Raw genomic sequence first — 15218 nt, 5'->3', positions numbered from 1 at the left:
GAATCAGTCAAGCCTTTTGCAAAGCAAGTTGCTTCAAACTTTCTGCAACACACAGGGCAGATAGTAAAATTTTCTCACAGTGCACCTTAGTCCTAGGGCTAGAGCAGTCACATTGAGAGGGAAGGGTTACTAGGGACTCTAGGATGTAGTTACTTCGAGCTGGATCTGTGCACTGTAGTGTGGATGCCAGAGTCCTGGGTTCGAGCATGGGTTAGAAAAGTCTCAATATAGGGTTAAAATACAATGTAAACACTTAAGCCCAGGGTTCCCTAATGTGGATCAGCTGACTCAAGTCCCACTAACCTTGGGTTTACATTGCAGTGCAGATATTCCCTATGTGGGAGGTCTCCTGCACCTGTACTGAGTACTGTTGACTTCAGTGAGGTTTAGCACAGATACAGAGGTCTGTTTGTGCTGAGTCAGTTGCAGGATTGGGGCCTAAGATGTTCCTCTTCCAACAAAAATAGAGTATATATATTGCTGACTCTTGTTTAATAAGTAATAGTTCAGCATCACTGTGCTTGCCATAAGAACAAATTTAATCAAATAAGGAGATTTATTGTTAATAGCAAGTAATTTTACTCATTCTTAATGTTATTTTACTTACATAGCTAATTTTCAGAATTTTAAATGACATCTATATATACCTGAATGTAAAAAGCAAGCAAGCAAACAAACTGACGGGAGGAGGGTGGAAAACAATGTGTGGACTTCAACGCAGTAAACTAGAGCCTTCTTTCTCTTCCCCTTCTTATTCCTACCTGTCAAAAACTGATCAGCAGAATGTGACCTCTTACAAACATAGAAATATCACCCCATAATAATATGAAAAGTTAATGTGGACAATTGAGTGCCTGCTCAAGAGCCCATCTAGCTTGCACACCAACTGAGAGCCTATATTCTTTTAAGGACACATTATTTTCTTCAACTTATTGGACTTTTCTACAAGAGATCATAGATTAATTTGCATTAATTTAATTAAAATGTACCAGTATCATCAGAATACTCATTGAGCCTTAGAACACAAACTCTAGTCACTTGCACCAGTTTTATACCAGTGTAACTCTACTGCCTTCAATGGAGTTACTCCTGATTTACCCAAGCGTGAATAAGATTAGAATCAGACACTCAGTGCTTAAACTGTTCCCCTTCCCACTCTCCTCTGCTTCTCATTTCACTCAGTCACTACAGTGTGTCAGACTCTGTTTTCCTTACACTGGAAATATTCCTACTGAAGTCAGTAGGAATATAATACATGTAATAAGAGTGAGGGATCGAAGAAAAAAATTCCACATCAGAATAATATGGTTTTTCAGTTAGCAACTGTAAGAACAGTTTCATTTAAACCAAGGACACTATTCTTACTTTCGTTTTATGTTTTCTATTTATCAGATCATAAAATCTGATTTTCTTGGAATTCTTCTGAACAATCTTTCATTTTTTCTTTATAGTCCAAGGCCCTTATCCCTCTGCAAACTGAGGCTCATCCAGAAACAAAGCAAAGAGTACTGACTAACTACATGTTTCCCCAGCAACCCCGCGGTGATGAAGGTAAAAGACTGTCAGCAATTTATTATAAAAGCAAAAATGTGTTTATAATGCTTATTTAAATCCTGGTGAGAAAATAGGGAGTTTATTTTTAAATATAGAAACCATGGTTCCGTGGATGAGAATGGCTACAGTTGTTTATATAACAGTGTATACAAGGCAGTATATGTTTAGTCATATTGAAAGTGTTCTAAACAGGCTCTTTTTGTATGGTAAATCTAAAGTTTCCCAAGTCCTTAATTATGGATTGAGATTTGTTCTCCCTTTTCTTTTTTTTTCTTTGGGATGGTGGGGGGAGGAGGATCAGAATTATGCCTTCTGACACATTGTATAAATGCCCTGAATTCCCTTCATTAGGGTTGCCTGGGGCCAATGAAAGGCAGAATTTGGTCTGATATTTACATTAGGCAGGAGGATGGCTGCGCTCTTTCATAGATCTGGCAGCAGGAGGCACTCATCTAGTGAGTTTCCACCACTTTCCCATCCTCCCTGTTCTGACCTAATTACAATAAGATGGGATACATCTTAGTCTTCAGCTACAGTAATCCTGTGACCTCACTAGGAGTCTTGAAATCCCATAATTGACAATATTTAGTTCAAACACAATCAGTTTTTGCACCACCGCTTTCAACTTCAACTTATTACATTAAAGATTATGTAACTTGTTTATAGGTTGTGACAAATTTTTGTCACTTTTCACACCCTTTGGATGATTTATGTGTAAAACTGAAGGGGGTGCAGGCCTCAGCACAACATACATTTTTTGTCGTTTAGAGTAAAAACAACATTTCATTTGTTTTGCTTGGTGCACTAATTACACATTCTGTTACAAAGCAGTTTTACTAAGCTATTACCTGAATTTTAACTGTAGATTTCCAGTCAGACAGCGATAGCTTTAACCCTACTTTATGGGAGGAGCAGCGACAGCAGCGGATGACTGTAGCCTTTGAATTTGAAGAAAAAAAGGAAGAGGAGGAAAATGCAGGAAAAGTTAAGGTAACTAGTTAGCTTTCACTTTTTCTTGCTTTATATATTGTGGACAAAAGATCCAATACACAAATGCCATGTTAACATGTTTTTATCTTTTAAACTTGCAGAGAGTGTTTGAGACCAAATATAATCATTAATGAAAAATGAGGGGTGTGTTTTCCCTGAAGTATGCACTAATAGGTTCCATTCATGCCCTTGTTAACTGACTATCAGATTTTGAGTTTCTTCTTTGAGTGTTTGCTCATGTCCATTCCATGCTAGTTGTGTGCATGCCATGTGCGCTGTTGCTGGAGACTTTTCCCTTAGTGGTATCCACAGGGCTCTCTAGAGTGCCCTCTGGAGTCATGTGACAATGCTCAGATATAAGGGGTACCGCTAACCGCACACCCCAGTTCCTTCTTACCACTCATGACAGTTACTGGACTGATCCTTTTTGCTGTGGCAAGTTCTTCTTCCAGTTGTTTCGACTTTCTCAGTTTATTCTTAATTTACTGTAGTTAGTGTATATAGTTCTTAGAGTTAGTATATATAGTTGTGTAAATAGTTGTCCCTGTCATCGAGGGACTTTTCACCCCAGGTGTTGGGCATGCCACAGGCTTCCAGACATGTGCCTCTTTTGACAAGCCAATGCTAGTGAGTGACGCACACTATAAGTGTCTAAAGTGTCTGGGGGAATCTTACGATAAAAGATAAGTGCCAGATCTGCAGGGACTTCAGACCTTGCACTAGAAAAGACAGGGACATTCAACTGAAGGCCATTCTCCTGGAGGTGGCCCTCAGACAAGTCTCAGAACCAAGCCATTCTGAATCGGCGCCAAGCACTTTGACATCCATGCAGAGTGCTCCACCGGCACCGTGCTCTTCTTGGCGCTGTTCTCCATCTCTGGTGCTGAGGAAAAAGCATAACAAACACTGAGAGAGGTCTCTCTCTTGTGCAGAAGAGGGATAAGTGGGGAATGGATTAGAGCTCTGAGTCCAGCGTGGGACCTACCGCCAACTACCGGAAGCAGCTGCAGTGCTAGGCTTCCTTCAACACTGGAGGCATTCCAGGCAGCAAAGGAACTTCTGTCTCTCCTGATTCTGCCAGCTCTGCAGGGACCACCGGCAGCCAAGGCAGCCGGGAACAGGGGAGAGCAGGAAGCGCAGAGCTCCTTCCCAGGATCAACCACCTTGGCACCTTGGCATCCCATAGGAGAGAGCCTTCCATGATCCTGGCACAATGGTCACTGACCTGCCACTGGTCCCCAGACTTCTGGGACCACTTGGTGACAGAAGCGGATTCTGTTTCACTATGGTCACCACAGGAAGAATCCTCTTCGTAGTCCAAAGGGGAATCTTTTGCCTTACCAAAATCTTTCCACCATACCCACCTGACTTTTGGTACTGGTCCTGTGGCTGGCACATGGCCAGCGGGCCAAGGGTCAATGCATTGGCCATATTGAACCCCAGGAGTATTCCATGATACTGGCACCCCCTTCCCACTGCTCACACTCAGTGGCTTCAGAGAGATGCATTACCAGCCCTATGTGCTTGGCACCGGACCCTGATTCCGGAACTAATCTCAATGAATGTAGTGGAGGCAGAGGAGGAGGAGGAAGCTCCCCCTCCAGTACAAGCCTCTTCTTCATCATCCCCAGCTGAGGCAATGGCAGGACCCAGTAACTTACTCCCTTGGGTCAATTTCAGGGCCCACCAAGACCTCCTGAAAAGAGTCACTATGAACCTGGGTCTGGAGATTGAGGACCTTAAGGCGTCAGCACACAGCCTGATCAACATCCTGGTGGCAGCTGCCCCCTCCAAAGTGACTTTGCCTATTAATGAAACAGTGATGGAGCCAGTCAAAACGCAGTGGCAAACCCAGTCTTCTCTGCTCCGCAGAGTATGTACCTTTATTCACACTCCCCTGGGGTCCCTGGTAGTGTCAGCAGGAAATGAGCAGGAAAGACAGGGTTATTTGAGTGCCAGCCCTAAGAGTAAAGATGCCAAAAGACTAGACCTTTTGGAGCAGAAAGTTTATTCAACAGACAGCCTCCAGTTACATATTTCCAAAGAGCAGGCTCTGCTGGGGAGGTATGATTTTAATCTATAGGACTCATTGTCCAAATTTAGGGACTCCATCCTGCAGAAGTCAAGACAGAGTTCATAGCAATCTTGGAGGAGAGCAAGAGTGTGGCCAGGACCTCCCTCCAGGCTGTTCTGGATGCGGCAGACTCAGCTGCCAGGGCTATGGTGTCTGCAATCATCATGAGGCATTGTTCATGGCTCCAGTCCTCCAACCTCCCTCGCAAGGTTCAACAGGATCTCCCCTTTGAAGACTCCTCCCTGTTTTTGGAGCAGAGAGGACTCAAAGCTTCACTCCCTCAAGGACTCGAGGGCAGCCCTGCCGACCTTAGGACTTGATACGCCATCAGCATCCCAAAAGCACTTTAAACCTTAGCAACCTTCCAAATTTGTGGCGCCTCCCAGACAGGAGCCTCACAAAAGAAAAGGGAAAGGTTACAAGCATTGTCAACCTCTCTCGTCCACTTCCATCTCCTAGTTGAGCTCTCATAGATATCCTGGTAGGGTCAAGCAGGCCTTTTGAAGGTGTGCCCAATGGCATTATACCAGTCGCAGCTCTGGATCCAGCCCCTTTTGTTTTTGTCTTGTCTTGTCACCCTTCAGCCCAGTGTGGTCATATATAACACTGAACCATTGGGTCTTCAGTACAGTAACAGTTGGTTACATCCTCCAGTTTGTGTCCACCTTTCCCTCCCAACCCAGTCCCTCCTCAGGGACTCTTCTCACGAGCAACTCCTTGCCCCAAAGATGCAATCCCTCCTACATGTGGGGGCCATAAAGGAAGGTCCCTGAGACTTGAGAAGGAAGTGGTTTTACTTCCAGTATTTCCTAATACCAAAGGCCAGAGGGGTTTACGGCCCATCGTGGGCCTGCGTCATCTCAGCAGATATCTCCGTTAACTGAGATTCTGCATGGTCTCCTTGGTCTCCCATCATTTCCTCCCTGGACCCAGGAAACTGGTACGCTACCCTCAACTTAAAGGATGCTTATTTTCACATGTCTATCTTCCATGGCCACAGAAAATTCTCTGGTTTGTAGTGGATCAACACCACTACCAATTCACCAGTCTTCCCTTCAGCCTATCATCAGCCCCATGGGTCTTCACAAAGTGTATGGTGGTAGTAGTAGTATCGGTCTTCCTCAAGCGCCAAGGCGATCAAAGGTTGGTCACAGGCTCAGGTACAGCACAGCATCAGTAGAGTCTGGGCCATATTCCAGGTGTTGGGCCTGCTGATAAATGAGCAAAAGTCAACTCTGGTCCTGGTTCAGAGGATAGAGTTCATCGGGGCAGTGCTTCCAAGTCAGAGCCTTCCTGCTGGTACAATATGCACTTTGGACCCCTCTAGATGTGGCTGGTATCAGTCTACTCCCTAAGCAGGCAGCATTTAGATTCAGTGATCACAGTCCTGTTTCTGGACCTAACTTCCATGACCTGATGGAAAGACCAAGCATCGGTAATGAAGAGGGTACCCTTTACTGTCCCTCAACTCTCGGTCACTTTAGTCTCGGACACGTCAGACATAGGGTGTGGAGCCTACCTCTGCAACCTCAGGACCCAGGGCTCTAGTCCCAAGAAGAACTCTCCCTACATATAAATGTCAGGGAACTCAGGATGGTACACTTAGCTTGCCAAGTGTTACTTCCCCACATCTCAGACCAAATGGTATAGGTCTTGACAAACAACATTGCATCCGTGGTTTACACCAACAGGCAGGGAGCAGCTTGATCTTCAGCTTTGTGCTGTCTTCTGGATGTGGGACTTCTGTGTGAAACATGCCATTCACCTTGAGGTGATGTATCTACCAGGAGCCTGAAACGTACTGGCAGATCACCTCAACAGAGTCTTTTCCTCTCACCACAAGTAGTCTTTTCACCCGGAGGTCATCAGTGTCATCTTCCAGAGATGGGGGCCTTCCCGGGTTGACCTCTTCACCACCAAGAAGAGCAGGAAATGCCATTAGTTCTGTTTGCTGCACAGGCACAGCTCAGGCTCCCTCTCCGATGCCTTCTTGTTCAAGTGAGCAGATCATCTGCTGTACACCTTTCCTCCAGTCGCCTTGGTTCACAAGGTGCTCCTAAAAATCAAATTGGGCAAAGTGAGGGTTATCCTGATAGCACTGGTGTGGCCACACCACCATTGGTTTGACATACTTTTGGACCTCTCAGTGGCAGCCCTACTCGCGCTCCCACTCCATCCAGACTTGACTTCAGAAGACCATGACAGGTTGCTTCACTCAAACCTCGCCTCCCTGTTCCTGATGGCATGGATGCTGCGTGGCTGAACTCCAAGGAACTACCCTGCTCAGATCAGGTTTGACAGGTTTTGCTAAGCAATAGAAAGCTTCCACCAGGGCTACCTACTTTGACCAGTGGAAATGTTTCTGAGCTTTTAGCACACAGGATTAGATGCTGTTTTGGAGCACTTAGCCATAGCCCTGAGTAGGTGACTCGTGGCAGAATCTTCCCCCACTCTCCCACTCCCGCTACACAGTTCCCTTTGCTACCTTACAGCCTTTAGGGATCACATAAAATGTAAATATTAATTAATTTCCTTTATCAAATGATATCTCAAAATACAAACAGCCATGTTGTCCCTGGCCCTAGCCATAAGTATTCAAGGAATGGAGAGTGCAAAGAGCATCCTCCTAGTTTGTGCACTCTATATAGAGAGCAGGGACCATTTTCTGGGCCTGAGTATGAGTTTTAAATGAGTGTAACTCCAGCATTGTCATAGGACTCATTTTTTATTTTCATGGGTGTGAGAGCATCATCAGTTCCATCTGTTTTCAGATGTGGACAAAAATGTCTACTTTCAACATAGTGTCAGTGAATTATTACAGACTAAATACTTCACCGTTGTAAGTCTGACCACTACTGTAAGAGACCCAAATTGGAAAATAACATCTGAGATAATGTCTTATGAGTAACAATAAAATCACAGCTTTTTAAATTCTAAAAAATGAAACACAAAAATGTAATAAAATTAGAGCTACTATTTGTATTTTACATTTGGAGCTTCAATTTTCTTTAGACTTTTTTTCTTTTGTTTTATTATGAGTTCTCTTCCACTTGGTTGTGCCCAGATTAAATACACTCTAGTCCACTGTTTATTTGGTGCTAAATAGAAAATAAATTGACTTAAAAAATCATGCACTCATAATTAATAGGTTACACTGAAGTCTTACAGTAGATTGATCACAGTTTTCTGGTTCAGTACAAATACAAAACCCAGTGAATAGTGGATTAAAATGCCAGTTTTATCCATTAGTATGTTATCAGTTCAAAAAACCAAAAACTGCACTATTGACCTATACTGATAATTTAGAAATGAACTGGAACAGAATACCATTCTTGTATTAACATAGTATGACTGCTTCATAATGTGAAGAATTTGTAGTCCTATTAGCTTTGTATAGTAGAATATTACTTCTAATTCTAAAAATACAGTGTGACATAAATACAAATTGGTTATAATTGTTAAAAGAAATACAATAGTGTAGAAAATTGCCAGTAAAATAAGAGTTGCCAATACAATACAAAGGGCCTTCTTTTCCTAAAGAATTTTCAGAACTATTTTTTAACATTGTATATGATGCAAATAACTATAGCATGATTGTACAGAAAATGTTCGCAGCATTATTACTACTATTACTTGGATGGTGTTCATGCACTTAGTTAAATTAGAACAAAGCATTTGAAAATAGCTACATACTTTTATATATACAAAAACTACTATGTTAATCTTAGGGTACTAGGAGTTTTCAAATGTTAATAATAGAGATGATAGCAATCGAAATCTTGACTTGCAGCTCTAAGATATGGGGTAATCTAAATTGCATCATATGCTATTTGCTTTCCATAACTGAACACTGGCATTGTTTTTTTCAGGTTATAGCATTCATAGACTCAGAGAAGTTTAGGACTGGAAGGGATCTCAATAGGTCAGTCCAGTCCCCTGCACTTGATGCAAGAATAAGTAATGACTAGACCATTCCTGATAGGTGTTTGTCTAACCTGTTCTTAAAAACCTCCAATGATGGAGATTCCACAACCTCCCTAGGCAATTTGTTACAGTGCTTAGGTACCCTGACAGTTAAAGATGTTTTCCAAATCTCCAACCTAAATTTCCCTTGCTGCAATTTGAGCCCATTGCTTCTTGTCCTATCCTCAGAGGTTAACTAGAACAATTTTTCACCCTACTCCTTGTAACAACCTTTTATGTACTTGAAAACTATTATCATGTTCCCCCCTCAATCTTCTCTTCTCCAGACTAAACAAACCCATTTTTTTCAATCTTCCCTCCTAGGTCAGGTTTTCTAGACATTTAATTATTTTCATTGCTCTCCTGTTACCTAGGGTTTTCCGAATCCATAGTTCTTGGTAACTTTACTCTTGGTGAGGCAGTGGCAGGAAATAAATCAGTGGGGACACAGCCGTCTGACTAATAGATGGTTGACACAAGCAGTACAATACAAGAGTGCTCTTACTTAAAACTACACTTTATTTAGTCTTAAGCACTGACACATATCCGCAATAGGTTAGTAAAACACCACAACCCTCAATAATTACCAAAGTCTGGAGCAGTTTTTGAGTGCCATGATTCGTCTGATGGCCAATCTTTCGTCTGCTGTTGGGGTCCTAAGATGTGTCCACAAAGTGATCCAACTATCCCAAACTTCTCCACTCTTATTTATTGTGTTAGTATAACAATAAAATGTCAATCAAAAAACTTAAGGAAGCAATTTCAAAAGTTAAACCAGAGGTTTCCTCAGATCACTAATTAGACGGATGTGTTTTTGCAAAGTCTGTATGCTTGAGCATCCTGATAAACACAACCCAGAGGGCAAATATAGATAAGCTTCCTCTTTTCTGAAAGTACATTCCTCTGCAATTTCAACAGAGATCTTATCAGGAAGGATGTAAGGAAAGGCTCCCTTCTTGTGATCACTCAAATCTACTCGCCTCCTGGCTTAGTTATGCTAAGGCCTACTGACTTGGTTGTTTTTGGCAATAAGCATGATAATCAATATTCCAGCTACTGGTAGTGGTCCAAGCAATTTGCTGATCCACCAGGATCTCCCTGTACACTTCTTCTGGACTTTGTCCACATCTTTCCTGAATGTGGCACCCAGAACTGGACACAATACTCCAGTTGAGCACTTATCAGTGCAGAGTAGAGTAGAACAATTACTTCTCATGTCTTACTTACAACACTCCTGTAGGTACATCCCAGAATGCTGTTTGCTTTTTTTGCAACATTGTTATACTGTTGACTCATATTTAGCTTGTCATCCACTATGACCCCCAGATCTTTCTGCAGTACTCTTTCCTAAACAGTCATTTCCCATTTTGTATGTGTGCAATTGATTGCTCTCTCCTAAGAGGAGTACTTGGAATTTGTCCTTATTGAATTTCATCCTACTTACTTCAGACCATTTCTCCAGTTTGTCCAGGTCATTCTGAATTTTAATCCTATCCTCCAAAACACTTGCAACCCCTCTCAGCTTGGTATTATCCGCAAACTTTGTAAGTGTACTCTCTGTTCCTTTGTCTTCATCATTTACGAAGATTTTGAACAGAACTGGATCCAGGACCAATCCTTGTGGGACCCCACTCAAGATGCCCTTCCAGCTTGACTGTGAACCACTGATAACTACTCTCTGGGAATGATTTTTCAACCAGTTATGCACCCACTTACAGTAGCTCAATCTAGGCTATATTTCCCTAGTTTGTTTATGAGAGGTCATACAACATGGTATCAAAAGTCAAGGTATACCACATCTACCACTTCTCCCCACCCCCCGCCCATCCACAAGGCTTGTTACTCTGTCAAAGAAAGCTGTTAGGTTGGTTTGACATGATTTGTTCTTGACAAATCCATGTTGACTGTTACTTACTATTTTCTAGGTGTCTGAAAATTGATTGCTCTATTATTTGCTCCATTATCTTTCTGGGTACTGAAGTTCAGCTAATTGGTCTGTAATTCCCTGGGTTATCCTTATTCCCCTTTTTATAGATTGGCACTATATTTGCCCTATTTCAATCCTCTGGAATGTCTCCTGTCTTCCATGAATTTTTGAAAATAATTGTTAATGGGTCAGGTATCACCTCAGTCAGCTCCTTGACTTGAAGACATCTAATTTATCTAAGTAATTTTTAACTTGCTCTTTCCCTATTTTAACCTGAGATCCTGCCTCATTTTCACTTGCATTCATTATGTTAGATGTCTGATCGCTACTAACCTTTTTGGTGAAAACTGAAACAAAAAAATCATTTAGTACTATCATTTCCACATGTTCTGTTATTGTCTTTCCCCCCTTATTAAGTAATGGGCCTTGATCTGCCTCTTGCTTCTGATGTATTCATAGAATATCATCTTGTTATTTTTTATATCTCTAGCTCATTTCATTTAATCTCATTTTATGCCTTGGCCTTTCTAATTTTGTCCCTATATGCTTGTACTGGCTTTTATTTAATATTCATCCTTCGTAATTTGACCTAGTTTCCACTTTTTGCAGGATTCTTTTTTGAGTTTTAGATCATCAAAGATATCCTGATTAACCCAGGGTGATCTCTTGCCATACTTCCTATCTTCCCTATGCAGTGGGATAGTTTGCTTCTGTGCCCATAATAATGTCTCTTTGAAAAACTGCCAACTCTCTCAAACTCTTTTTCCCGTAGACTTGCTTCCCATGAGATCTTACCTACCAACTCCCTGATTATGCTAAAGCCTGTCGTCTTGAAATCCATTCTTTATTCTGCTTCATTTTCTCTCTTACTATTCATTAGAATCATGAACTCCATCAATTCATAATTACTTTCACCCATACTGCCTTCCAGTTTCAAATTCTGAATCAGTTCCTCCCTATTTGTCAAATCAAATCAAGAACAACCTCTCCTCCAGTGCTTTCTCCATCTTTTGAAATAAACTGTTTCCAGTGCATTTAAACATATTTCACCATATTATATTTATACTTATATACATTACAAGCACAGCTTGCATATCTATTTCAGTGCAATATGAATGTGTTTCAATAACGATGTTTCACTTGAATAAACTGCACTTTTTAAAATAAGACATAATGTGCAGGACAAGTATTCTATACTTTGGTTTAAATGATGCTCTTTACTGTGCAGTGCAGAAGAAGCAAGGTTATACTGTATTCTTGCTTTTAAATCATGGCCCAGATTTTGTGGTAAATCAAATGCATAATTAGGCCACTGTGACAGACCCAGGCCAGTGGGGTGCAGGAGTCTGGTAGAGGGCAAAATATACTGGTCACTGGGTGAGTAGTTTTCTGTTCCCTGAGTGACTAGAGAAGGGTCTGCACTAGAGTAGTCAGGAACTTGCTAGAACCAATTAAGGCAGACAGGCTGATTAGAACACCTGCAGCCAAGCAAGGCAGGCTAATCAGGGCACCTGGGTTTTAAACGGAACTCTCTCCAGTCAGATGGGGAGGAGCCAGAGGAGAGGAAGTGCGTGTGAGGAGCTGGGAGCAAGAGACACAAGGAGCTGAGACTGAGAGGTGTGCTGCTGGAGGACTAAGGAGTACAAGCATTATCAGACACCAGGAGGAAGGTCCTGTGGTGAGGATAAAGAAGGTGTTTGGAGGAGACCTTAGGGAAGTAGCCCAGGGAGGTGTAGCTGTCACACAGCTGTTACAAGAGGCACTATAGACAGCTGCAAATCCAGAGGGCCCTGGGCTGGAACCCAGAGTAGAGGGCAGGCCCGGGTTCCCCTCAAACCTCCCAACTCCTGATCAGACACAGGAGGAGCTGATCCAGACTGTGGGGGTGATCACTGAGGTGAGCAAATCTGCCAATAAGCGCAGGACCCACCAAGGTAGAGGAGGAACTTTGTCACACCACATATAAATATTATTTCTTTCAACTGTAAATCAACCAAAGCTTCACCAAGGTTATATTTTACACATCATTTCCAATTTCTTTTTCCTGTGGGAGTTCCATATTAACTTGCAATATAGTAATCATACATTTACATTTTGTATTAAAGAGCATATCAAAACATACCATCTTTAATATATACTTTATTATAGTAAAGAACTGAATGTTAGTTCCCATAGCTTTTGGTTTTCAAATCAGTCATGTTTTTTAATTTCTAGGACATGCATATCAACAGATGTCTGCTGCATTTGGGGACCTCTGATATATTTTCTACTTAGAAAATTTTCTACTGATCGAAAATAAGATTCCATTATGTATATCTTTAAAGACTTAGTTATGCCACCCTGAGTCACACAAGTAGTACAGGAAATCAACAGGTCTATACAGGACTATCAGGAGTAAGTTACTATTCAGTGTGACTCACTGCTAAGTCAGTAAGGATTTATTCTCCTGTTTTTGTTTATGCATAAGAATAGATCTCATTGACATCAGTGCAAGCTACATGTACATATCAAGGGACGAATAGTTCCACAATGAGTTATATTCTGCTATCAGTTATTCTGATGTAAATCTAAAATAACTCCACTGAATATAGGAAAATAATTCTGGATTTTCATGGATGTCATTAAGAACAGAATGTGATCTGATCTGATAGTGGTCTTGATCTGAGAGTAGAATCTGAACCTCAGTATTCTTACGTGGTAAAAAATTGAACATAAAGGGAAAGATTCTGATCTGTGATTGACATCAGAGGAGTTATACCTTAGATTGACATTAATATACCTGAAATAGATTCCAGCTCACAGACTTTGAAAAAACTCATGATTAGGTCTGGGTGAAATTTTTTAAACAAAGCTTTGTGAATTAATGTTGAATTTGCTAAATTGTTTCTGCAAAAAATAAATGAGTTTAATTTTGACATTTTTAAAATGAATCATTTTCATTTTTTGATTGAAACTGCTGTTTGAATTTTGCTTCAGTTTATTTTTTTTAAAAGGTAAAAATAATGATGTCAGGTGAAACAAAACACTCAGCCACTGAACTGAAAAATCAGTTTTTCACACAGCTCTGCTCATAATGACAATATATGTAGCACATTTCTCAAATATTTTAATTCACTGCTTGTATATTATATACTTATTCATAGTACTGTAACCATAGATTTAACTTGAATGTTATTTTTATTTCATATTTCTGCTTTAATTCTTTTTATAAATGTTTAGGTTGAAATAAATCTAAAACGTTATCCAACTCCATACCCAGAAGATTTAAAGAACATGGTAAAATCTGTTCAAAATCTGGTGGGCAAAACAAGCCATGGAGTGAGGCCTGAGAACTCAACGCCAGCTGCCAACAGTGAGCAAATTATGAAAGAAAAGTATGAGCACAAGTGGCCTATGGCAACAAAGGAGATTTCAGTGGAGGTAATATTACAAGATTGTTACTTTCAAGAGCTCAGGGTGGGTTTTAACCTGGCTCCATTACGTGACATTGTTTTTGTCTGATCTTAAAATCATAGGCAATTGTTTCTGGTTTTAACTTTTTTATTAGAATCAGATTAATTTTTCCTAGTTTTTCTCTAAAATTAGTTGAGACTCATTTTCTCAGTTTTCAATCGTAGTTGATATAAGTAGCTATTCTGCTGTTCATGTGTGTCTATAGCTCTCCTAAATGTTAATGGCACTGAAATGTACATAGCAGTAGCAGAATAGACCATATAATAATTTACATCTCAGTCGTATCTGAATCAAAAAGACATTTATGAGTATATGTAATGACAAATCTAATGATTTAGGGCAAGATTCTGCCTTTTACTCACGTTGAGTCTGATCCTAAAGTTACTGAAGTCAACAAAAATCTTTCCATTGACTTCAGTGAACTTTGTCATGCCCGTTGAATAGTATTTACTGAAGAAGTCTCATAGATGTCAGTTGGACTACTTATGAAGTAAGGTGCTATTCATTGTGAGTAAGTTGCAGAACCTGCTTTTTAAAAAATAGATACTTACCAAGAGAAGGTAAGTCCTTATATGGTAAAAGGCTGCAATTCTACCATGAACATTGTTGGAAGTTATTTCCAAAATTTACTAGCTATATGGAGCCAAATTCAGAGCTCGTGTAAGTAGGGTCAGTTCCTTTGATCTCCGTGGACATTTACTCACTTATACAAAGTCTGAATTTAGCCTATTTTTAAAACCAGTTAATTACAGTTAAAAACACAAATTACAGCTGTGATGATGCTTGTAGTACTTATTGATCATTTTATAATATACCTGGAGAAATCCATGGAAAGCACCTGACACAGTTTTGGAAACCCCTACAAAACCCAAATTTTAAAAAGAAAATAAATTAGAAAACAAAGTCATTCAATCTTAAATTTTTTTTCACCTCTTTATAATTTAACTGTTACAGTTGATGCATTATCCTTGAAAGGTACCACCCTGTGGCTAGCACTTGCTGTGTAATTACATTAATTTGTCTTCACGCGTTGTGCGTGTACCACTGCAGATTGGGTTGTTTTCACACATCCAATAGTCCTAGTAATCATTGCTCTACTCATTGCACTGCCATGTGTGTTTCACTTACAGTGAGAATATTTCCATTTCTTTTGGGCTTGTTCTTATTAAAGCACACTTTAGTACAATTGTTTTCCCTTGGGACTGCTTCCGCAAATATTCATAAAACCTAGGTACTGGTTCAGCTGGGTACTTTGAT

At 40.6% G+C, this 15218-nt stretch overlaps 1 protein-coding gene across 13 annotated transcripts in view; it reads left to right on the top strand.

The window, feature by feature from the left end:
• LRRC7 (leucine rich repeat containing 7) overlaps positions 1-15218 on the top strand; it is a 369343-nt gene that overhangs the window by 278801 nt on the left and 75324 nt on the right. For all 13 annotated transcript variants that reach the window (XM_030571824.1, XM_030571822.1, XM_030571820.1 and 10 more), the window contains 3 exons: positions 1452-1551; positions 2420-2544; positions 13728-13928. In XM_030571824.1, coding sequence (XP_030427684.1) covers positions 1452-1551; positions 2420-2544; positions 13728-13928 — 426 coding nt within the window. The remainder of the gene's footprint in view (positions 1-1451; positions 1552-2419; positions 2545-13727; positions 13929-15218) is intronic.

Source organism: Gopherus evgoodei, chromosome 8 (assembly GCF_007399415.2).
Source record: "Gopherus evgoodei ecotype Sinaloan lineage chromosome 8, rGopEvg1_v1.p, whole genome shotgun sequence".
NCBI classification, from domain to species: domain Eukaryota; kingdom Metazoa; phylum Chordata; order Testudines; family Testudinidae; genus Gopherus; species Gopherus evgoodei.
The sequence above is the reverse complement of the archived record's forward strand: the minus strand, read 5'-3'. Positions and strand labels throughout refer to the sequence as shown.